The sequence below is a fragment of the Fonsecaea nubica genome (genome assembly GCF_001646965.1).
Source record: "Fonsecaea nubica strain CBS 269.64 chromosome Unknown Scaff2, whole genome shotgun sequence".
Lineage (NCBI taxonomy): Eukaryota > Fungi > Ascomycota > Eurotiomycetes > Chaetothyriales > Herpotrichiellaceae > Fonsecaea > Fonsecaea nubica.
The window spans coordinates 606,269-629,621 of record NW_019173675.1 but is presented as its reverse complement, the minus strand read 5'-3'; the positions used below and the strand labels follow the sequence as shown (position 1 = coordinate 629,621).

Below are 23,353 nucleotides of genomic sequence, written 5' to 3'. Positions count from 1 at the left end.
ATCGAGTCCGTCCTGACTCTTTCCATGTACATACATCTGTTGTACGTCCCTCCTTATTCCTCCTCTGAAATGATTGATGAGTCGTCCGCATTTTCCTCAGCTTGCTCAGTTGCCGATGTTACGGCCTGATTTGCTTGTGCTTGTGGAGGATGGACTATCTGCGCTTGAAGGTGTTGAAACACCTGCGCCTGTGGTGCCCGAGGTGCTTGCCCTTGCTGAGCTTGAGCCATGTGAGCTTGCTGCAGTCTTGTTGACGGTAGAACACCTTGATAGTGACGTTTGGTCAAAATCTTCTTTGTGTCCTGGATTGGTTTTCCGTCCTGAATGTCTGAGCTGGCAATGCGTTTCTGAGGTCTTGGTAAGAGCGTCGGTGGGTTACCGATCTGGCCTCTCGGTTCTTGTTGGACTTCGAGATCTTGTGCTTGTTTCTTGTACAGATCTGCTTGCATGCGTGCTGCGTCCACTTGACCTTCCTTGAACTGTAAGTCGAGTTGCATGTTCTGGACCGACGCCTGAGCTTCATCGAGCTGCGTCTTCCAGTTTTCAGCCGCTTCTTGGGCTTGTTTAATGTCTTCTTTATCTTCTTCGAAGAATTCTTTGGCAAAAGCAACGTCCATGGCTTCGTCTGTCACTTGATCTTGAAGCTTCTTGTTCTCCGCCTCCAGTCTAAGCTTTTCTTGCTCGAGCTGTTCTTTGGTATCCCACAGATTCTGGAGATCCTGCGCTTGCGCTGCAATTCTGGTTTCAAGCTGCTGCTTTTCGATTGCGTGCTTCTTCATGTCTTCTGCATGTTCGCGGACCTTGTTCTCGAATATCTTGGTGATGGGAGTCTTGGTCGGTGTAGGGAAGGGTGAGGATCCTATGCGGTCTGACTTTGGTGTACTGACTGCAACTTCGGAATTCAACTTGTACTGGTCAATTTCTCGTCTCAAATCGCGAATTTCGTCGTCTTTGGACATGACCTGTTTCTGCAAGCTTTCGACTTGGCTGTTTTGCATGAGAACTTGGACATCTCTGTCACGCATCTGGAGCTCAGCTTTCAACTGCTGTTCGAGTTCCTTGTACGATTTCTCTTTCGTGTCCAACTGTTGCTTTGTCTCGTGTCGGAGTGCATAATATTGCTTTGCGCCGTTCTCGAACTTCTGCTGGATCTCTGCAAGTTTTGCCTTGGTGTCTAGGTTCTCGGAACGCAGTCTCGCCATGTCTGTCGAGAGTGCTTCCGTCCGTCCTCTCCAGTATTTCACCTCTTCCGCGACTGGCCTCTGTTGCTCGGCGCTCTCTTTGCATTGCTTCAGCTGCTCTAGGAGATTTGCTGCCTCCTGTTCTCGGTAGCTGATGAGCTGTCTGAGATGCTCCACGTCCCGCTTGCGCTGTTCCAGTTCTTGGCCGCCTTTGGTGTTCCAAGAGCGCAGCTCCCCTGCTTCCTTTAGGGCCTTCTGTAGGTCCCCATTGCAACTGACGAGGTCGTCCGAGGTCTTCTTCCATGCTTGCTGGTATGCTGCCAGCTCCTTCTCCTTCTCTCCAAGCGCCTCCTTGCTTGCGAGCAGCTCCATCTCCAAGTTCGCAGACGCGGCTTGCTGAGATTGGATGTCCAGACCGAAGCACTCGGTTTGAGTGCCTGCTTCATTGACAGCAACCGGTGGGATCACCGGAGATGCCTCAACAGCAGGATCGGTCTGGACACCAATCTCTGCGGTGTCCACCACGACAACCGCGGCGAAGACCTGGGCCTCCGCAAGCTGTGCCTTCAAGACGCTGATCTCAGCGTCCTTCTGTCCGCGAACCTGGTCCGCTGCTGCCCGTTCAGCCCGGGCAGCCTCCATCCTCACCTTCTGGAGGAGGGCTGACTCGGCGTCCCTCTCACGCCGAAGCACAGCAACCTCCTCACCAAGTCTCTGAGAAGCTGGCTTCTCAGATCCAAGGAGAGACTCGAGATCGCCAGACTTAGCTTCTTGAGCCTTCAGAGAAGACCTGAGTTTGTGAGACTCGGCCTTCTCAGCTTCAAGAGCTGTCGTCATGGCATTGACTTTCGAAGTCGCCGAAGCGACAACGGCCGTCTTCTCGGCCTCTAAGGCTCGGATCCGCCCATGTCTATGAGCGGTGGCAACCTCGACGTGCGCATCAGCGTCCCCGTCGCAGGCCTCAAGCTCAGCGATGCGGCCCTGGCGCTCCTCAAACGCCTCCCGCCATCGCTGGCTCTCCTTGTGCGCTGCCCGACAGTCCTGACGTAGCTTGCGGACAAGCTCGAGTTGGAACCAGTGCGGCTGCTCTCCAGAGAGCACCCGCTCACGGATCCAGATCCCTCGCTTGTCCTTGGGCTCCGCTTGGGACCGAAGGCGCGCAATCTCTGCTGCGAGCCGCGCATTTGTCTCGCGGAGCTGAGCGTTGTCCAGCAACGCCGCTCTGAGGGCTTCGCGGCCGCCCCTCAGGCGGAACAGAAGTTCCGAGGTTGAATTGACGAGGGCGGCGACGAATTGTTTGCGCTTTTGGAGATACCTCAAGACGGGTCGACTCATTGAGTCCCAGGCATTCTTGAGTGTACTCCAGTGTGGCCAATTGACGATCTTGGCGCAGAGAGATTTGAGAGAGCAAAGGAGGTGCCATGTGGTGCTGCAAAGTTTCCAGGCGACCAAAACCATGCCAAAGGCGATGGCGACGAGGTCGAAAGAGTCCTTGCACTTTTGCGTGCACCTTGACATGAAGGGGGTGACGAGGCGGTAAATTGTCGTAATGGCGCCACGCCCCTCTTGGAGGAAGAAGAAGGTGATGAGGATGTAACAAACGATGGTGGTTCCGGGTATTCCTAGCACGTGTGCCATGAGTAGCAACAGTGCACCCGCGTGAAGGGTCTTCATGATGTCCTTCAAATATCGTGACATCGCTTGTTGGAGTTGTGGGAGGCCAGCCTCCGGGTATTCTGCTGCCTCGTAGATGGCAGAGAGGATTTGATGGCGTGCGAGGTGGTAGATGAAGTAGAATATGCACAGTCTGGTCACCACCAGACCGTAGTCCTCCCAGGTGCTATCTTCGGCCATGGCGAGTTTCAAGAACTCCCACATGGAGGACGCTTGTTCTGGCACTGTTGCCATCTTGACAAGTTTGTGGCGGACTTGTCGAGGAGGAGGGTTCTTTCAGCAAATTGCTGACGGTGTTGTTGTGAAGGGTGTCTGGTCGAGGGAGGGAGAGAAGAGAGGAGAGTGGTGGCTGTGAGGTCGTGACTGGACCCAAGGAAGTGATCTTGCGATGAGACGGTTAGCTTCTGTGCAAAGAGCGTGTTTTCAAGTTCCATGAAGTCTTGAAGGTCGATGTGGTCAACTTACAGTGGTTGTTGATGTGGAGGGTTCAAACCTGAGGGGCAGACAGAGGAGGACAGGCGATTGAGGAGGAGGACAAAGAGGTGGCTTTGTTTGAAAGAGAGGAAATGTCGACGACGTGTGCCTGGTCAGATTTTTGATTGTGAAAATGAATAAATCAAGTCCGTGAATAGAAACTGAGAAAACGAAATGAATGAATGAATCCTTTGTTTGTTATTCACACGGCGAGTGAATTCAATGTCTTTTCCTGTTTCTGCCGGACCATTGTATTTTCATATCCTTTTCCCATGATACTCCTTGGCGGACCACACATTAGAGGCCATACAATTGAACAATATCAACCTGCTGTTCCCATTGTTGTGCTTTTCCATAGTGGTCACCGGTTCTACTGGTCGCCCAGAAGTGGTTGACGTTCCCCTTTTCCATTTCCGTGGCCTTTCTTCTTTTTCCGGTGCTTTTTCTTCTTGGAAGCATTATCCTGGAGTTGAGGAAGATCTTCATGACTGCCGCCTCGTAGTTTTACCCCCGACAAGTTTTTGCGTGCATCGTGCGTGTGGTGTCCTTTGTTGGCTCCTGAATTCTCTTCTTCCTCGTTCGACTCGCTGCTTGATGTCATCTCTAGAACGACCTTTCGGAATCCGTTAGTGTCAACAATGTTTTCTGTGATACTACCACTTCGAGCTGGACCCTTGGAGTGGTAATAGGGGCTTCTCGACGGTGTTCGCGAATTAGGCAAGCTACCAATTGTGCTCTGGCTTTCCGATGTTCTTGCGGGTGGGCGGGATTGTTCTATGTCTCTGGCTTCGGTGGTATGATGATTCGATTCTTGTTCGTGTGCCGAGTCGGTCTGTGATTCTTTAAAAGCACTGTGAGGCCTCCTTTCGTTCGGAGAGCCAGACAATGAGCCATAACCCTGTTTCAAGGCTTGCACGCCACCAGAGGCGACTTTACCACCCGAGTTGAGCATGCCTTCACCAATTCCGGTTTGGTATTCTGAGACGTTTTCGGAGATCCGTCGAACTGCAGTGGCTCGGGTTTCCTCCTCCTTGGGCGCTGTGCTGTTGCCAGGCTTGATTTTCACGGTGTTGTACCTCGTAGACCTTGGCCTGCTCGCTAGATTGGATGGCCCAAGATGTTTCAGGTGCTCCTTGAGTTCATCTGTGCTTGCAGCTCTTCGGCCAGCTTTGCCATCCCCGCCCGCGCTGTTTCCTCCACTCGAGCGTCTCCTAGCACCCGGCGGTCCCTTTACCTTCTGTGGTGGATTATCCGCTGTTTTCGCCCTCTGTAGGTCCTCAGGCGAGAGTATTTCACTCTCTTCAATATTGACCAAATCTGGTGCAGTGGCACTGATTGTTGTGGGCTCATCAGGAAGAATATAGGTCTTTGGGATGCGCCTAGTTGGTGCAGGCATGGCTCGTCGGATCGCTTTGTGCACATCAACAAAAACATCGGATTCATCCACAATTTCTTCGCCAATTAGCTCCTCGATGACATCCTCAAGAGTGACCACACCGAGGGCGCCGTGATCCTCTCCAGGATACTCTGAAACAAGAACCATGTGAGATTTGCCCTCCTGGAAGAAGTTTACAATGTCCAGACAGCTGGTGTCAGGTCGAGTCTCTGGTAAAGTGGCCAGAGCAAAGTCCCGGACAGGCTTTGCATCTTCTGGGTCATATGTGATTAGCATTTTGACCAGCAACATGCCCACAAAGTTGGAGTCATTATCTGGGTGATGGATGGGTATTCTTGAATAGCCCTGTGATAGAATGTCATCCATCGTCGACTCATCTAAAACGTCGTCGAGAGACAGAGTGAAGACATCATCCATTGGAGTCATGATGCTGCCCACAGATTTATCCTTGAGGTCCAGGACCGCACTGATGATTGTCACTTCGTCAGCATTGAGCTGTTGACCGGCCTCTCCGAGACTTCTGTGCAATGATACCAGTGTTTTCAATCCCGCTTTCTTGTATGTTGTTCCATGATCTTCTCCAAGGAGATAGTCGAGTAATTTGGCGGTTGGCCATGCCACAGGAGCCAAAATGTACATGAGGATCAGGACGAAGGGTGCCATCCAGGAGCCGATGGGGAGGCCATAACGGACGCAGACGGACTGAGGGGCAATTTCACCGAATATGACTGCATGGAATGTTAGCAAGGATTGGTGTCACTGTAGAAGAGTGAGCATACCGATCAAGACAGTTGATCCTAAGACAGCAGGCCACCCCCCACCCAGCGACCTATCGAGCACAATGGGGAGAGTCTCGTTGGTGATGACATTGCTCAACAACAATGTAACCAGGACCCAATGTTTGCCTTTGCGGAGCAACTTAAGCACCTTAGCAGCATGTGCCCTCTCCTTTCCTTCACCAGAGTCCTTGATGACTTGGAGGTATATCTCATCCTTTAAAACAGTATTAGATCCTGTGTATCATGTCTGGGCCTTCTTCCACTCACCTGTCCCATCAATGCAATTGTCAGCCCAGCAAATGCCCCTCCCAACAGCACCAGCACTGCCGCCACAGTCAAGTATATCCATAGCCCTGGATCATCCTGATCTTTCCCTTCTGTTTCATCCAAGGAAGAGAATAGTTTTGCGGCATAGACTGGCGCAGCTTGAACAACAGGTATCTGGCTGAGAGAGATGAAGAAGATTTTGGCGAACCCCAAGACAATGGGTCGCACGTAGAGCGGGGAATTTGGTCTTTGTGGTTGCATGTTTGACTAGAACCGATACGCGCACTCCGACATCTTTGAAGGCAGATGTAGCGGCTCAGTCTCGACTAAGGAAATGAATGCTTCGACTCGGTTCCGTTCGATTCGGAGCTCGATGTAAGCGGCCACGGGCTGTCACGGGTGAAACTTAGGAGAGTTCGCCGAATACACGCTCTTAGCAGTAGAGATATAGGTTAGGAACGAGAAGCACTATGGCGAAGAGGTGGGTGAAGATGAGGGCCAGTCAACAACGTGTCGTATAAAAAGGCGAGATGATTGGCAGAAGGTGAACTGCGCGGAGGAGAATGGAACAGGAGCGGCGGCGGATCTGCTGTCGTAAGTATTACTTTCTGTCACTAGTACGAGCGGGACGAGGTACGTCTCCTCCAGGTTCTCCCTAGCTGGTAGTGTTTATTCGATGCTCTCCAAAGCTTGACACATGGAACTACCAATCCATCTGCATCCCACAGTGCATCCGAGACGGCGTCATGGCAGATTGCGCAACGCCCTCACAAGCCACTGATAAAGGCAACTTATGCGAGAAGCTCCACGTGCCCAGCCTCTTGTTTCCGATTTCCGGAGCCACGGCATTGACGGTTAGGGGCGCAGCGCAGGTGCGCTTATCCTCGGCTTGGGTTCATTTTGGCCTCTACCCAAGAAACCCCTTCAAAATGGCCCTTCTCCCTACTTCTTCTTCTGTGACATAGACTTCATAGACTCGTTGCTTTTCCAATATGTATGCCGGTCGTAGGCTCAACGCGTGCCCCCGGGCGTTGAAGCCATTCCTTCAGCGTCGCTACGCCAGTCAAGCGTCTTCCGAAGCGCGTCTGAACAAACCTATCGACTTCAAAAAGACCGCCGTCCTCCACCAATCACAGAATAGTGCCAGGACTGCTTACGGCCTCTCCCAAGATGCACCAGTCGATTGGGTGAACCTGCACGGTGCCATCAATGCCTCTCTCCATCATGCTTTGAAGAGTGATGAGAATGTACTTCTATTTGGTGAAGATGTGGCGTTTGGTGGTGTCTTTCGATGTTCCAAAGGCTTGTCGGACGAATTTGGCACGAGTAGAGTGTTCAATACTCCATTGTGTGAGCAAGGGATTGTTGGGTTTGCAATCGGCTGTGCGGCCGAGGGCATGAAGCCTGTTGCGGAGATCCAGTTTGCGGATTACGTCTACCCGGCATTTGACCAGCTGGTTAATGAAGCCGCCAAATTTCGGTACAGAGAAGGCGCCACGGGGGGCCACTGTGGAGGGCTGGTGGTGCGAATGCCATGCGGTAGCGTTGGACATGGAGCCCTCTACCATTCTCAAAGTCCAGAATCACTATTCACGCATGTGCCGGGCCTACGGGTTGTCATGCCTCGATCGCCCAGTCAAGCAAAGGGACTACTCACTGCTTCCATTCTCAATTCCAACGACCCAGTCATCTTCATGGAGCCTAAGATCCTATACCGCGCCGCCGAGGAATTCGTCCCCAGAGATCCATATACGCTACCACTAGACAAAGCCGAAGTACTAAAGCAGGGTAAAGATCTGACAGTTATCTCTTACGGCCAACCCTTATACCTTTGCTCCGCTGCAATCGACGCTTTGGAGAAAGAAATTAAGGGTCTGAGCATCGAACTCGTTGATCTAAGGGCCATATATCCCTGGGATCGAGCCACCATCTTGGAAAGTGTGAACAAGACGGGACGAGCAGTTGTAGTGCATGAGAGCATGTACAATGCGGGTGTGGGAGCCGAAGTCGCCGCAAGCATACAAGAAGGAGCTTTTCTTCGACTGGAGGCCCCGGTAGCCAGGGTTACAGGCTGGTGCACTCACCCAGGACTAATCTTTGAGAAATTTAACGTCCCAGACATTACGAGTAAGTCCATGCCGCCATAAGGAAGCTGAGATATTAACTGTGAGTTATAGGGATATACGACGCTATCAAAAGGACACTGGAATATTGAAATCAGACCGAGATTTGAGAGTGTCTTGCCGTTTCAACCATCATTGCCCTGACACAGTCCGGTTTCTATCAGTCAAGGCATTCCCACCAACTCTGACAACGAAAGCCACTGTATCTGGGACCGCTAAGCTCCGAAAGCCCTTTCGACTGTCAAGCACAGCTACGAACCTCAATCAATAAGTGATCTACCCCGTCCTGCAACCGATCTTCATTTTCTCCGCCTCCCCTCGTCAAGCCTTGATACCCACTGTATTCCGATCATCACAAGCAGGAGACCGATCTCTGTTCACGTGCGGCGTGCGAACTGGGCACAGACAGCCTTCCACACAAATTTCTAGTCACCACAAGCGGAGGTGTTCAGGCGAAAGAGCCCAGCCAGAAGGAAAGGTTGACTCGATGTGACAACAAAGACGGTGGCGGTCAACATATAACCACCACCCTATACAATGGTCTCAGCCGAGAACACCAGGAGGCAGCAGACAGTGAATACAAAGAGGCATAGCGTTGCCTTTGCCCAGAAGATACTATTTATGCTATAATAGGGAGCGCTCACTCGATTCCTGTCCTCGAGTTGAGTTTTCATGAACGATTAGCGAGGAATACTATGTGTTGTAACCATGCATGTCTCCCCTGGCTGAAGCCTTCAAGAGAAAAGGACTGTTTCCATCCATGATATTGGTACCACAGCACTAGTTGTTTCATTCCGCATCTAAATCTTGCTCTATATTATGATTACTATGGGGATTCTAAATCTAAATATCTAACCGCTGTACAAGTATATCGATCACACCTCGTGGAGTGCTGTCAGTACTCCTCCTTGAAGACCATGACTTTAGGCACCTCCACGCCAGATTCGTCGACTTCGTAGTACGCTCTAAACAGCCCTCCACAGTTGAAGTTGGACACCACTCGACCCCGTTTCTTTGTTGATTCCCATTCACTTCGCTTCTTCAAGTCGTCCGCCCACGTAGGAGGTTCTTCCTCTTCCATCTCATCGACAATTTCGATGCCGATGATCCCGCCTTGTCCTTCGCCTGTTTTGCCCCAGCGGTTGCCAGCAGAGCGCTGCAATTCCCCACCGGGGCCGGTGACCAGCTTGACTGCATCGGCTAATGATATGGAGGGTGTGCCTGAGAAACGGCAGTGTGCTGCAACTGTGCGCACGGCATTAAGACGGAGGAAGGAATCTCCGTTCCCAGTACCGCTCATTGCTACAGCACGCCGACGTTTTCGCATAGGTTGACCAGAAGAAGAAGAGGTTCGTCGTACATGAGGGGATGAGTAGGATTGGTATGGCGATGCAGTATAAGGTGGAGGTGCTCCATTCGGTGGTTCTTTGGTCTGCGGTACTTCGGATACACTGAGGCAGGCTCCCAAGGAGTCGTTTGCGTGTGACAGGATCTGGTCCAGGACGGGCATTTTTCCGAATCCCGAGGCCCTTTGTGATGGTGGCTTTTGTCGAACCTGGGGCGGATTAGGGGCATCTTCGTCCCACGATTCGGCCCAGAAACCTGCACCAATGGTGGGCGTGTCTCCAATCCTCCCAGCCTTCTTGTTTGTGAGGCCCCCGGTCGACGTTGCCGCGGCGAGGTTGCCCCAAGTATCCAGACACACGGCTCCGACTGTGCCTTGACTTGGGATCTCGACCACTTCCGGATCGTCGTCCTCGAAGGGTGACTCGGTATAAGGATCGACAGAGGCAACGAGATTGTTAAACGAGTAGGAGTCGTCGTGGTGAAGCCCTTTTCTATGCTCCTCCCAGCGCTTTTTGGTCCAGAACCAACGGTCTGGTTTCTTCTCGAGACCTCGTTGCCCCCATCCCCATTCCTCCAATTCTCTTCCGCTCAGCTGACAGTGCATCGAACTAGTGCCGCACAACCCACCATCTTCATCTGGTTCCAAGAGCACCTCCTTGGCAAGCAAGATCGGATGTCTCGTATTCTTGATGAGGCTGACAGCTGCAGCACGTTTGATCCCGCCAGCAGGAGGACCGGCGGGGTTTAGAGAGGAAACCATCACACTAGCCTCCATCTCAATGGTTCCTGACTCGGTGAAGACGGACCCACGACCACAGTTGAACAAGGGGTCATCTTCCAGCAAAGAAACAGCATGGCATGCAGCGTCAAGCGCGGATGTACCGGAGTTGAGTAACTCACGGGTGACAGTCAGGTATTTGGTAAGAGATGCATGGTAACGTGCATAGAGATCGGGAGGAAGATTTGCACGAGAGAGGGAGCCTGCTCCCCCGTGGAGGATGAGTGTCGGCTCGAAAGGGCCGAGTACTGAGGATTTCTTAGGTGTCATTCTGATAGATATCGACGAGGCTGGTGGCAAGCTGATGCGAGATCACGCCATCGACCGGTGAAAGGGGCAAATGTCGGAGGTTTGCAGATCTGCTGTTGGTTGAAGTGACTTGTTTCTGTCCTTTTTTGCTTTGATTGAGCGCAAAGAATGGCCTGAAGCAGGAACAAAGACGAATATATAATGTAATCACCTGAGGGAAAAAGCCAACAGTCCGTGTCGCAAGGTTTGGTTTGACGTGGTTCGACAATGTGCCAGATCGGCGACTCTGAGCCGCAGCTGCGCCCAAGTCCGTCGGCTTGGGAAGAGGATTCGGAGGTACGAGTGACCGAACGCACACTGACCGTCTTCATCGCCCTTTAATTCTCTCCTGTTCCCACATCATCTGATCTACTCTTTCATGGCCCCAACTGATTCGGTCGAGCAGAACGGGTCATCGCACAAGTCATATTCCGCGGCCTCGAGCGAACCCGACGGCATCGCACCCTCTGATGAGGGCATTTCCCCTGGCTCTGAGGAGCCTCCCTCGACTTCAGCGAGATCCTTAGCAACAGTAGCGAAGCATCCTCTCCATCAGATCAAAGCCCCTGGCAGTGTCCAGGCACTTGCTGTCGATGACGATGTCGTATTCGTCGGCACCCAAGGGGGTAACATCGTCGTTTGGTCTCTCGAGACATATGAGCTACTAGCTACTGTCCCTGCTCACAAAGAGAGCGTGCTCAGTCTAACCCTCTCCGACGACAAGACGCTACTTTTCTCTGCTGGCGCTGACTCGATTGTCAATGTTTGGTCCACAGAGTCTCTGCAGAGACTCTATTCTCTGTATTCGCACTTCGAAATTGGCGATGTTTTTTGCGTAGCGCACTCTACCAAGACCCAGACTCTGTTTTGGGGCGCTCAGAATGCCAGCATCCAGTGGTACAAGCTCAACACGGATACCGCTCTCAAATTCCCCCTGTCGAACCTCGCACCTGGCTCTCGCAAGCATCGATTCTTCGACTCTTTGGGACCTGGCGGGATAGCGAATGTCATCGCAGATGAGGGTGTACAGAATGGACCCAGCAACCAGGGAGGTCGAGCCTTGACCGCTCCCAGCGGGAACTATCTTCCGTATGCTCACAAAAGCTACATTTATAGCATGCTATTGGTGAAAGGACTCTTTAACCGTGGCGGAGACGAGGAAGTTCTCATCACCGGTGCTGGTGATGGAACTATCAAGCTCTGGTCGATCGACAATCTCGTTGAATCTGGGCCAAGACAGATCACAAAATTCAAGAATGCAGATTCCAACGTGTTGAGTCTCTCATATCGCGACTCTTTCCTCTATGCTGGTTTATCGGACGGCCGGGCTCACATTTACAACCTTGCATCAAATCAACTCGTGCAGAAATTACAGGTGGGCCATGGCGACGTCACTCAGATCCTGGTGAGCACAGAGAGCATCCTGTGCGGTACCAGCCAAGGATGGATCAAGGTAAGTTGTCCATCTGGTGTCAGACACGGCATTGACATCTCGTTAGCGATACGACGACCATTTCGTAGAGGTCGAATCGTGGCAAGCGGCTGCTGGAAAGATTCTAGCGATGGGCTTGACAACAACCCCAGATCACGACATGCTTGTTACGGGAGGAAACGATCGTGTCGTATCCTTTTGGAGCGGCAAACCCGGAATCCAGACATCCATAGCCAATTCTGCAAGGAGCAATGGTAAGTATCTGAACCACGTGCAAACATCGTATCTCATGCTGAACAATGGCTAGACGAGCTCGTCAACGCTCTTCGCGAGTTTGTGGCATATCGCACAGTGGCTTTGAACGCAACGTGCGTTCGAGACTGTCATGAAGCAATCACGTTTCTAAGAAAGAAATGCAATGCTTTTGGTGCGACAACCCGCCTCCTGTCACCTCAAGAAGGCGTCAACCCGATCCTCCTTGCCAGGTTTCCGGCATCCAAGCCTTCCAAATCAACAAAATCAATCCTCTTCTATGGCCATTATGATGTCGTCGACGCAGAACTTGACACCAGTAGCTCGAATCCAACGTGGAATGGAGATCCATTCGTTCTTCAACCGCTAGACACCTACCTTTACGGGCGCGGCGTAACCGACAACAAGGGTCCTATCCTAGCTGCCATCTACGCCGTGGCAGATCTGGTCCAGCATGGCTCTCTGTCTTGCAACGTTACATTTCTGCTTGAAGGCGATGAAGAAGCCGGCTCCCGAGGTTTCCGTCAGACGGTTCAATCTGCCCACGACGCCATCGGTCCGGTGGACTATATCCTGCTATCCAACAGTTACTGGCTCGATGACCACATCCCCTGTCTTACGTTTGGCATGCGTGGAGTCATTCATGCCAGTGTTAGTGTCACTTCGAACCGGCCGGATCTGCACTCAGGAATGGATGGCAAGTCTGTCCAGCACGAGCCACTCAAAGATCTGACGGTTTTGCTCGCTACCCTTGTCGGCCCTTCTGGGACAAAAATTACAGTGCCTCATTTTTACGACACGGTTGATGAGCTTTCCGAATCAGAAGTCAAGGCCTATGCTTCCATCACCTCTTCGCTTCTACCTGGCCACCCAGAAATCAAAAATGAGAAGGCCTTTGCCCTTTCACTGATGCAACGGTGGCGGTATCCCAATTTGACCGTGCATCGGATAGAGGTACCCGAGGCAAAGACTGCTGTCACCATCTCTGGCTCGGCGAAAGCGACACTCTCCATCCGGATAGTCCCATCGCAGACGGCAGAGCAGATTGCCCAGTCCCTAACGGAATACCTGCGCGCCGAATTCGCGAAGCTCCAGAGTTCAAATTCTCTGAGTGTCGCAATCACATCAAAAGCAGATCCATGGCTTGCGGATGTGAAAAGTGAGATCTACACGACTCTCAAAGACGCCATTATTGATGTCTGGAATCCTGATATTGCAGCGCATCAGCAGCGAGCATTCAAGGTGTCCGCCGGTGGCAGCACCACTGAAAGTGTTCAGGGCGCATCGCCGTCTTCTAAGCCTACATCCGCTTCTTCGGCCTCCAAGGCTGTCGCATCATCGTCAACAGCAGCCGAGGCTCCAGCTCGCACGTCACATCGTCGCGCATCCTCCCTCGCGACGACAGGTTTCTTCCCACCATCCACCCTGCCACGAGAACCCCTGTTCATCCGCGAAGGCGGCAGTATCCCCGCGATATCGTTTCTCGAACACGAGTTCGACGCGCCCGCCGCCATGTTCCCCATGGGCCAGGCGAGCGACAATGCCCATCTGGATAACGAGAGGATGCGAGTGGAGAACCTGTACAAGGGCCGAGAAGTCCTAAAGAGGGTATTTGCGAGATTATAGATCGGAACGTGTGTAAAATTAAGAACGGGTTTCCCGGTCACTGGAGCAGATGGGGATTCTTGACAATACATGTCGTAGCTACCTAAAAGGTACCTAGGTGTTGCAGATTGAATGTCAAGATGTCAAGATATTGAGTCTCTCCTGCTTTCTAGGGTTCCCATTTCTGATCCGATTTCTAGCCACGATCGTAAATTGACACCATGATCCGCATTCGCATTCGCGATTCGAGATTGATTTCCCCTTCCCTAATCTCCTCACAAGGCATTACTTGTTCAGCCACTCAGCCCAGACCTTTGAACATATACCGAGTAATCGCTCTGGCATAATATACGTGAATAGATATATCCCCTGCCTCCCTGATAAAAACTCTCCCGTTTTTCCCAAGATCCTAAGACCCAGAGCCAAAATGTCAATCCGCAAACTGATAACTGCAAAACAAGAGAAACGCCGTGTCGCTATGCAGTGAATATCTCAACGAATTCAAGGTCATGCCAGTGTCCAGTGTAGGCCGTGTTGTGCTGTGCTGTCGCTGTCGTTGTCATGTCGTCGTGAAAGGATTCATGTCGGTAGGTCCGTCGGTCCGTCCTTCTGTCCGTCCTTTGAATATCCCGTGCTGCCATCTTGCCGTCTGATCCAGATCCTCCTTCTCAAAAGTGATTTTGTCCCTGGTGTGTGGTGTGGTGTCTGCTGTCTGCAGATCTGTGCCGGGGTTGACGTGTCATGTGCTTCTAACGAGGAAGGTGGCGGACACCAGTAGGATCAGGTCAACGCCTTAGCCCTCCTCTTTGTTTTGTATATCTCCTCAATATAGCATCTGGCTTCTCCATTTCTTCTCGTGTTTATTTCTGGAAGACGTTGCCACCACTCAGATTAATGCCGCCGAACGTCCACTGCCCAGCAGCCCAGATCCAGGCGGCCAGTTTTGGTTTCTTCCCGTCCTTGACTTCATTGACAAGGTCCGTCACTCCCTGAAAACTCGATTCGCTGCGATCGGAGCTCCCCTTGGAATCTTTTGGGGGCACGGGGGTGCGGCCCACAGGGTCGGTGACACCGTTCATGGCGTCGACGGCGGCGATGGCGGGGCCTTCGTCGAAGAAGTCGACGAGGGTGAACGTGGGCGGTTTGCCGTACGCCGAGTTACATTGGGACAGGCTGTATCCGAGATTCCCAACGTTGCTGCCAGGCGCGTTGGTGGTGGTGATGTTGTCCACGTTGGGAGTCTGGATATCGAACAGGCCTTCGACGTAGAGGAAGTGGTTCATCAAACCCATCCGATTGGAGGCGATGGCCGCTTGCGAATTTCCTTGAACAACTGTCGGTCGGTCTGGCAGGCAGCTGAAGTTACTGGGCGAGCTGTTGTCGAAGGAGTTTTCGAAAATAAAGGTAAACTCGTCCATGAGGTAGGCATATTGAGTCGGAATAGACGCAGGGTTCGAGAGGGAGGCCACAAAGACGAGAAGTCTCTTGTTGGCTGTGATCAGCTCTTGCAGAGTTGGCCAGGCACCCGACGAAGGGGGCGTGCTTGTCGAAGGAGGGACGTAGGCATAATCCGTGATCTCTGCCGTTGTGAAATGTGCCCCCAACTCCTCCGGCGTGGCATTGTCCGAGTTGACCAGGAGAATGGTCACGACTTCATTCGGATTATTGTCCAGCCACGTCTTGAGTTCTTCCAGCCAGTCTGATAAAACCCCCGCATCCAACAGATCGCAGGAAGAATGGCACAAGTGGTATTCCCCGTTCGACTGGTGGACTTGGGCAGAAAGCAGACGGACACCCGCCGAGAGTTGTACCGTCGAATTGTAGTATTGGTTTCCCGACGTCGAAAAGCCGGTAGAGGCATCTCGGACAAAAGGTGAGTCGTGGGCACCCAGGTGGACGACACTATTGTAGGGTTTCGAGCATAGGGAAGGGGAGTTGTTGCATGCGGTCGATTGGCGTTTTGCCGCGCTTACATCGAGTGAGGCCGCAATGCCGACACTGAGGAGAGACACGAGGGACAGAAGCGACCGTAAATGCATGTTTGCGAGTGTGGGAGAGAGGGATTTCGCACTCCGTCGTAACACTGTGTCTCGTGCGGGATGTGGTATCTTCTCTATCCAATCTGTGTGTAGCAGTCAAGTTGTCCAAAAAAGGATTCACTCCACAAACAAGAGATACAAAGGCAAGGCTGGGAGAAAAAGAAACAATGCAAAATGAAAAGAGAGGAAAGGTCCGAAGTCCTGCTTCTAACCTTGACACAGCACCACCACCACGGACGTTGCCTTGCAGCGGGCTGAGGCTTGGACAGATGCCAGAAGCCTTGTGCAGGAGGAGACCTGGAGCCACCAGCCGCGCGTACGGAAACATTTGGCGGTGGCAGAGTCTAGCCTCGCCCCCAGATGCGGCACGCCGATCAAGCAAGTCTCAAACTGCGCTGGATGAACCAAGGTTGAAACAGGGATGGGCAGATCCAATCGAAGTGAACAAGTCAGCGGCCAAGCAACTTGTCTGGGTGGAATTTGCCAGGGCGGATGCGGTTTCGGCCTGACATTTTACTGGGAGGCACCCAGGGGGCAGTACCTAGGCTGAGCACAGCCCACCAAACCCACTTTTTGAGGCTCCTAATTTTGGATTTGTTCAGGAAAAAGCCGATCCGGGGTACAGCAATAGGAACAGAAGGCTTCGTACCCAGTACGTCTCTGCGACAGGGTGCTGACACGGCCGCGTTCCCCGACTTTGGAAACTTCCGCAGAGATCAGAGCCCGCATTGGACCTCTTGAGATACATACACATCTGTGCACAATCATGCAATGTATGTGCAAGTCTATACCGAAAGAGAAATATCTTCTGGGGTAATTATGTTCTCAAGAATAGTGCGAGATGATGACACGATCAAGGGCAGCCGAGAGAAACATCTGCCACTCATCATGTCACATCTGTCATAAATCCCGTCCTTCCACACTCCCTTTGCACATATGGTACTTTGGGGCTCCCCTTGCCCATCAACCTCTCCTCGTCATCTTCTTCTCCTGCTTCTTCCGCGACTTCTCGTTCTCCCGTTCCAAAAACTTCCTCTGCTCCTCGGCGCTCATGCCCTTCATCTTTCGTTCTCTTTCTTCCTTCTTCATCTTGTCCAATTGTCTCAATCTCTCCTCTTCCGCCTCCTTGTCCGAAATCTTCTTCAGCTTGCTCTTTTCCTGCTCGCGAATCGAATTGATCTTTCTGAGGACTTCGGGTCGGAGGCGGGACTGCGAGACGAGGAAGTCAGGCAGGCGAAGGAAAGCAGCAAAGACAGGCAGGGTAGGGAGGTAATTGCCGTCAGAAGGAAGACGGAGTGAAATTTGAAGCCGCTTCTTCGGAACCGTCTCATTCAAGTTGGTGGGTTTGTCGTGAGGTTGATCCGTGACGACGAGATACTGGAAGTGATCAGGGCCGGCTTCCTTGATTGCATCGACAAGCTCTTTGGTGAGCATCCAGTCACTGATTTCTGCAGACTCGCTCATACATGTAGCCCATTCGGGGAGTTTGGCGTGGTCCTTGGTGAATGTGAGAGAGATATCGTAACGTTCCTCGCGGAGTTTGCGCATCGCCAACTTGTTCACCACGGCAAAGACGAACGGATCGTAGGTCGAGTTTCCCACGGATTTTGCCTTGCCCACTTCCTCAGATCCTGGGACGGCCGGTGGGACAAATTCCTTCTCCTTGCCATCAAAGGTGTAGATGACGGCTTCCATCCTTTCGGGTTTCGGCTTGACCGAATCGATAAACATTCCAGTGACTTCCTCGGCCAGCATCATCATCGGATTCATCCGTCTCTTCAAGTAGATCTGGATGTCCATGAATGCGACGTTTTGACGTCCCGTCGCATACGACTCATACTCCCAGGCAGTCTTCTCTTTCAACAGATCTTCCGAGATGTTATCGCCCTTGTTCTTGACGACCTCCTTGAAAAAGCTCGCATCTCCAGGAGACACTCCGCCGTCTGCAGTGGATTCAGTGTTTGGGATCGCGCCGTATCCAACGACCGCAAACTCTCGCTCCAAAAGAGGGGCATGGACACCCATCCACTTCTTCGCTTTGCGCCGGTTTGTCCTCGTTCCCCAGAAATGCACCAGGAGCGCGAGAAGAATGAAAGGGATCAGAATTCCCTCCATCGTGAAGTCGGACAGCTGTGTCCGTTCCCACACGCGGTACCATTTCGTGTAGACCACCGGACGACCTTCAACAGCAGCTCCAGTTGCAGTAGCAGCTTGTGCATCGGCGGGGGAGACAGGGATGGAGACTGGCGAGGGCGCAGGAGCAGCTGCAAAGTCTGCGAAATCTAGAAAGTCGGCATTAGTAGGTAGGCACGAGATAATGGAGAGTGCTGTTTATTCACCTGCATCATCGGCAGCCACGGGCGCCTGAGAAGGCTTTGGGCCGAGAAGACCTTTAAAGTAGTCCATTACGACAAGGGAAGAGGAATGTTCTGGATCAAGCAAATGACCCGGACAGCTCTCCAAGCGCAGAAAAGGGCTGCGCTGTGTTGAGTTCACGAAAGAGGGAGGGAGAGGTAGAAAAGACAGTGGCTTGCTCCAGCTCTCCACAATTTGGACAAAAAGAACTCCGCGTGGGCTTGCAGCATCCACTAAGACTCGGTAGGCAGAACTCTCTTAACGTCGTATTCTCGGTAGAAGTGGCCACGAAGTCTCCGTGCCTGGCTGCAATACCAAAACCCATAGGAAATGCAGCACTCGGGATACGGTTCTGGCTGTCTCGAATTGTCAATAAGCTACAGAGAAGGTAAACACCGGTCCGCCAGCGCCTTGTTGATATCGTTGGAATTGTATACACTTAACAACGGTACATAGAATGGTAATAAACCCAGCCATCGGGATCCATGAAAGGATCCTAAGCATAGTAGGAGTCTGACTTCTATCTACATCAACATCGTAGTCCTCGTCACGCCATTAGTTGGTGGTACACCGCAAAAGAAACAGCAAACTTTTGGTGCAAAAGCTTCGCTAAAAGGAATTCAACAAGAGTCACAAAAACATCATCGCGCATAGGCTGGAGGAGGAATCGTCTCTTCCTCGCGGGGCACAGATCCAAAGCTGCCTTTAAGCCTTTCCTCTTCATACCGGTGTGCCATCTCATTGGCCATTTTCAACATCCAGGCGCGTTCGGCAATACTGCCCGCGTTGGATGCGTCCGCGACAAATTGAAGAAAATTTGGGAGAGCAGGCCGCGAGGGGCCTGCAATGGGGCGGGGCTCAGACTTTTCACCGGCAACAACCTTAGGCTCGGCCGGTTGTCGAGGAAGGGATGGTTCCTTCTGATCAAGTAGATACATCGAAGCCCGCGGTGTCTCGTCGTTGTCGTAAGAAGGAAGTGTTCTTCGATTTCCAATGCGCACGGTCGCGTTGGGATCCTTGGCTCGTGGGGTCTGATGGATGTCTGGTGATGGTTCTTCGATCTCATGCATGGCCTCCTGTGGTGGAATACCTTCGCTGACACTTCGCATCCCTCCCTGACGGATGGGCTCGAAGTTTGCCGTGCGCTTGATAGCGACGGGGCTTCTTGGCGGCGTGACAGGATTCAGGCTTTGAGTCGGATCGGAAGACATGGTGGCAGCAGGCGCTGAGAAGACAGAAGGCGCGGTTGATGCGCTTTCCGACACGCTGGTGGAATCAGCTGTCGAACCATCTTCGACGACCAATTCAGGTTCCCCGGTTTCCGGATGTGGGCGTAGGTCAACAACACGCTTCTTCCTCCTACGCGCTCTGTGTGCTTGCCCGTGTCTCCCACCACTCGTACTGAATCCATGACTTGAGGGGAAGCTCGACAGGGTCGGCCGAGAGAAAGCACTGTCCAAGGTATATGCTGTCGACGTGCTCAGACTTCCAGCATAGGAGTGGCTGCGAGACAGGACTGGGGATGTTGTCCTGGTAAGAATGCCCGGCATCTCTCCTCGCTCCAAAGGACCTGTCCAGGCTCGGAAGACAGCATCTCGAATAGGAGGGGTAAACAGAGACAATGTCCGGTGAGAATCGGTCAAGGTAGCAAGTCGTAGGAGATTCTTTCGTGAGAACAGAGACTGTGTCTCGACGGATGAATCCAATGACAAAGACGCGACTTCTGCTGGAGTCAACACTGCACCCGTAGAGTCGACTGGGTCTTGCGGTGGACTAGCCAACGGGTCAATCACAACTTCATCCCTTGATAGCTGCGTGCTCCCGAGCTGACGTTCTTCTCGTGCCTTGTCCTCTGGAACTAACAGCTGCAAAGAGAGTCGATGGATAATTGCGGGTAGCTCATCCATCAAAAGTCCACGCAGCTGGGTTTCAATCTCCTTCTGAAGAAAGTTCGCAACAAAAGGTATTGCGTCAAAAGTCGAGGATACACGTAGAGACTCCAGGGGGTCGTTGCGAAAAACCAGTGTCAAGCCTTTTTGTCTCGAAAAGACCAGAATAATGAATCCGGACAAGCGGAACTCGGATAAGGTGATCTGGAGCGGTATCGTCAGGCCTGTGTCGGCAGCCAAAGGTCGTGGTGTAGCAAACGCCGAGCGAGTGCTGAGGTATGTGTTCAACGGATTTGCTTGAACTTTTGTCTTCAATGTAAGGTATGCGTTGCCTTTGTACATCATCTTGAAAGTCCCGCGAAATCTATCCTCTGCCAGATCTCCAATCTCCAATATCTCCAGCTCAGGGGGAACATCTCCCAGGTTGAGCTCATTAACAATTATATCGTCGACAATAATCGCAGGCTTAGGGTCGGCTCGATTGAGAGCATTGGTGAGGAGTTCTTGTGCGCGTGGCAGGAAGCCGGCGTCCGTGGACAATGGAGACCAGTTGAAGTTGAAGGCCATGGTTGACAAGGCCTCTGAAAAATGTTTTCACGCCTTAAAGTAAGGGGCAACCGCGTGTATCTCGCATTGTTTATCTTTGTGTATATATGCTCTGGCTCGGATGCCTGGATTGCTCACTGAGACAGAGCACATGCGCGCAGCCGGAGGTCGGAGGTAGGAGGGCCAACTGATGTGATCCGCTGATGCGATCGGCTGCCTTGCAGTGTCTGTCTGCGCACCACTTGCCGTTTGTTGAAAAGGAGGGAAATAGACAGACTGAGGTGAATGAAAGTGAAGACTTTGATGAGGCAAGGGGAATGTCACTGGGTCGGTGGTCGATGTTGTATCCTTGATTGTTAGACCCCAGGACCAAGTACCGAGATTGCAACCAACAAATTCTTTGGCATTGCATTTGCTTCTGTCTCGCCTATTGTGGCCGTCACCTGAGTGTCGGAAAAAGCAGGCGAGGAACTCGTCTGAGTTGCCGTTTTGAGTGTCTGCTGCTTGACGTCACTCGTCACTCCACACAAGAGTGGCATCCTCAGCCTTGTCCCTATCAACACCTTCGAGCGAGAAGTCTGTATATATCATGTCGGATCATGTGTAAACGTACGTTGGTAGGTATTGGAGCTCAATCCTGTATCGTCCTGGACCTCCCTGTAGCGATACCACTGCAGAGAAGACAGAAGCCCACTTGTGACATAGTCCATCTTTCCTGGATCCAACATCTGCCACACCCACACCTGCCCTTGTACAATTCTTCACACAGTACAAAGATTTAAAGCGGAGCCCACATGGAGAATCTGGAAATTATTACATTAATATTGGTGTTACCAAAATTCTTCCACAATCACAAAGACCCCTACTAGGAAAGAGACTACAAGAGTCAACAAACCAAAACATGGGATAGAAAGAGACTTAACGAAGTCAACACATGAAGGGAAATGGTTCTAGTAGGCGACCCTCCTCCACCTCCTCCTCTATCGAGCGAGATATATCAGGAACCTGGCACCAAGCCAAGGGAGTCAATATATCACAATCACGGAAAAACCTGCAACAGCGGGTTTAACTTACCACCACCCCCTTCGAAAGGGGCTGGTGGAAAAAGTTTTTTTTTTTTGCATTCTCAGAGGACGTGGATTTTGTCAGGGGATGACTTTGTGTGTGTGTGTGTGTGTGTGTGTGGGAGAGAGATTGTTGTGCCCTAGTCACAGTTGCCCCGGGCGGCCTCCCTGATTCCAGCAGCCTTCAGATTGACCAGACCTTACGCCAAGGACCTCAAGGCTTCGGAGGGAGAGACTCTGGCATGGTATGGAACGTAGTTCACAGCGATTGCCAGGAAGAGGAAGAGGGCCATTCTCCATAAACTCCTGCAGTCTTGCCACAGCTCGATCATGTCATCTGGCAAGCAGCTTGGTCACGAATACACACGTTCGCGTGCGAGACAAGGCGTCAGTAACATATCCGATTCCAGCATTCCAGACCTCCTTCGGCGTATATTTATGTGGTCAACAGCGCAAGGCCGGGCCCTTTGTCATCTTGACAAAAGAGAGCTTCATGAGCAGTACCGAGCAGCAGCATCAGCAGCCATTTCATGGTTCATTCTGTTATGCCCGGGGATTTGGTTCATGGAACAACGGAATCGGCTTGCCTTCTCGCCGCACACGGTAGGGATGGTCTCAAATTAGCAGATTCAGCTTCCCAGAGCTTCCAATACAAGCAATGTAGGTTGAATAAGTCATGTTTTACCGGAGTATGAGAACTGGAAAACGGGCACGGGTGTTAAGTCAGTGTACAAGTATGTGACCGCGGCTACTCGAGCCAGTTACCCAGCACAGGAACAGCTTGAAAGAGCAACGGAAGAAATGTCCGCGGGCAAACGAGAAGACTTTACGCAAGCCTCTATCGATCAGGAACGGATAGACAGTATCGGTGGACTCTGAGCAACCCGACCCGATAATCTGTTCCCCGTTCTAGGCTGGATAAGACGACAAGTCACCTTACTCGACAACAACAACACGCCACCCAATCTTCAATAATTCCTCTCCATTTTCATCTCCACCTCCACATCCACCTCCACCTCCGCGCTACTCTAATCGCACAGCTTGGTCGCATGTTCATGTCTATGCCCTTATCATTCACAACCACTTGTGTCAAAGCCGATCGAAACAGCCGAACGTCCATCACTGCAAGAAAGAACCGCGCCGTCCTTTTCCCTCGTCTATCTGCCTTTTTTTTTCGTCCCTCATCTCGCGCCATCCACCTCGTCTTTCGCACAATCTTTCTGCCTATCTAACCAGTGGGTTACTCCTGCACCTCTATGTGAGTGGTTAAGTGCCAGCTGGTAATTAACCCTGCCGTCCGGTTAAATTCCAACAACGAACGACGTCTGGTCCGGGTAGCTTCGTACAAAGCAATGCGATACTGCTTCGTGCTTCGCGCCTCGTCGTCCTCCCCAAGAAAATACAAGACTGTCTCGAACTTGAAGAAGAGGCAGGCTTGAGGAGAAACTAGGACCCGCGGGAGGAGGCCGGCCGTGTGTTTTTGACCCACTTTTATCTCTCTATGCGAACGAGGGCAAGCAAGCAAGCAAGTACCTGTAAGACGAGGGAAGATGCGCTGGGGGCTCCAGAAAAGGGTAGGGAGAGTTGGCGACTGACTGACTGACTGACTGACGTTGGGTGTAGTTCCCAACACACAAGTTTCATGCAGGGGCATAATCATTATCCGACAACACGGCATAGGTAGAGTGTGCACAGGTCTGGAGAGCAGAGGTGGAATGTAGAAAGTACATAGGAAAGTCCTACGTAGTAATATAACAAGGCAGGCGCTTGATGGTCTATAATTCCCGACTTGGCTTTCGAGGTTCCTGTTTCCTTGTCGTCTAGTACCTGGTAAGGTCGGTTGGCTTGGGTTGAACCAGGTCCT

The 23,353-nt window shown here is 52.0% G+C and overlaps 8 protein-coding genes across 8 annotated transcripts; 2 read left to right on the top strand and 6 right to left on the bottom strand.

The window, feature by feature from the left end:
* Positions 1-53: 53 nt before the first annotated feature.
* AYO20_00649 (hypothetical protein) lies at positions 54-3,089 on the bottom strand (the record flags this gene model as incomplete). The annotated part of the gene is made up of 1 exon (XM_022638958.1): positions 54-3,089. One exon carries the CDS (start codon positions 3,087-3,089, stop codon positions 54-56), a length of 3,036 nt encoding a protein of 1,011 aa, XP_022505241.1.
* Positions 3,090-3,699: 610 nt separating this feature from the next.
* AYO20_00648 (hypothetical protein) lies at positions 3,700-6,032 on the bottom strand (the record flags this gene model as incomplete). Its single annotated transcript, XM_022638957.1, has 3 exons — positions 3,700-5,453; positions 5,505-5,718; positions 5,772-6,032. 3 exons carry the CDS (start codon positions 6,030-6,032, stop codon positions 3,700-3,702), a joined length of 2,229 nt encoding a protein of 742 aa, XP_022505240.1.
* A 731-nt stretch (positions 6,033-6,763) lies between these two features.
* On the top strand, positions 6,764-7,918 carry AYO20_00647 (hypothetical protein; the record flags this gene model as incomplete). Its single annotated transcript, XM_022638956.1, has 1 exon — positions 6,764-7,918. One exon carries the CDS (start codon positions 6,764-6,766, stop codon positions 7,916-7,918), a length of 1,155 nt encoding a protein of 384 aa, XP_022505239.1.
* An 871-nt stretch (positions 7,919-8,789) lies between these two features.
* Positions 8,790-10,289, bottom strand: AYO20_00646 (hypothetical protein; the record flags this gene model as incomplete). The annotated part of the gene is made up of 1 exon (XM_022638955.1): positions 8,790-10,289. The coding sequence occupies one exon, from the start codon at positions 10,287-10,289 to the stop codon at positions 8,790-8,792; it is 1,500 nt and encodes a 499-aa protein (XP_022505238.1).
* A 397-nt stretch (positions 10,290-10,686) lies between these two features.
* AYO20_00645 (hypothetical protein) lies at positions 10,687-13,617 on the top strand (the record flags this gene model as incomplete). The annotated part of the gene is made up of 3 exons (XM_022638954.1): positions 10,687-11,760; positions 11,807-11,993; positions 12,047-13,617. The coding sequence occupies 3 exons, from the start codon at positions 10,687-10,689 to the stop codon at positions 13,615-13,617; spliced, it is 2,832 nt and encodes a 943-aa protein (XP_022505237.1).
* An 839-nt stretch (positions 13,618-14,456) lies between these two features.
* On the bottom strand, positions 14,457-15,635 carry AYO20_00644 (hypothetical protein; the record flags this gene model as incomplete). The annotated part of the gene is made up of 1 exon (XM_022638953.1): positions 14,457-15,635. One exon carries the CDS (start codon positions 15,633-15,635, stop codon positions 14,457-14,459), a length of 1,179 nt encoding a protein of 392 aa, XP_022505236.1.
* A 963-nt stretch (positions 15,636-16,598) lies between these two features.
* Positions 16,599-18,041, bottom strand: AYO20_00643 (hypothetical protein; the record flags this gene model as incomplete). Its single annotated transcript, XM_022638952.1, has 2 exons — positions 16,599-17,917; positions 17,975-18,041. 2 exons carry the CDS (start codon positions 18,039-18,041, stop codon positions 16,599-16,601), a joined length of 1,386 nt encoding a protein of 461 aa, XP_022505235.1.
* Positions 18,042-18,631: 590 nt separating this feature from the next.
* AYO20_00642 (hypothetical protein) lies at positions 18,632-20,446 on the bottom strand (the record flags this gene model as incomplete). The annotated part of the gene is made up of 1 exon (XM_022638951.1): positions 18,632-20,446. One exon carries the CDS (start codon positions 20,444-20,446, stop codon positions 18,632-18,634), a length of 1,815 nt encoding a protein of 604 aa, XP_022505234.1.
* Positions 20,447-23,353: the final 2,907 nt, after the last annotated feature.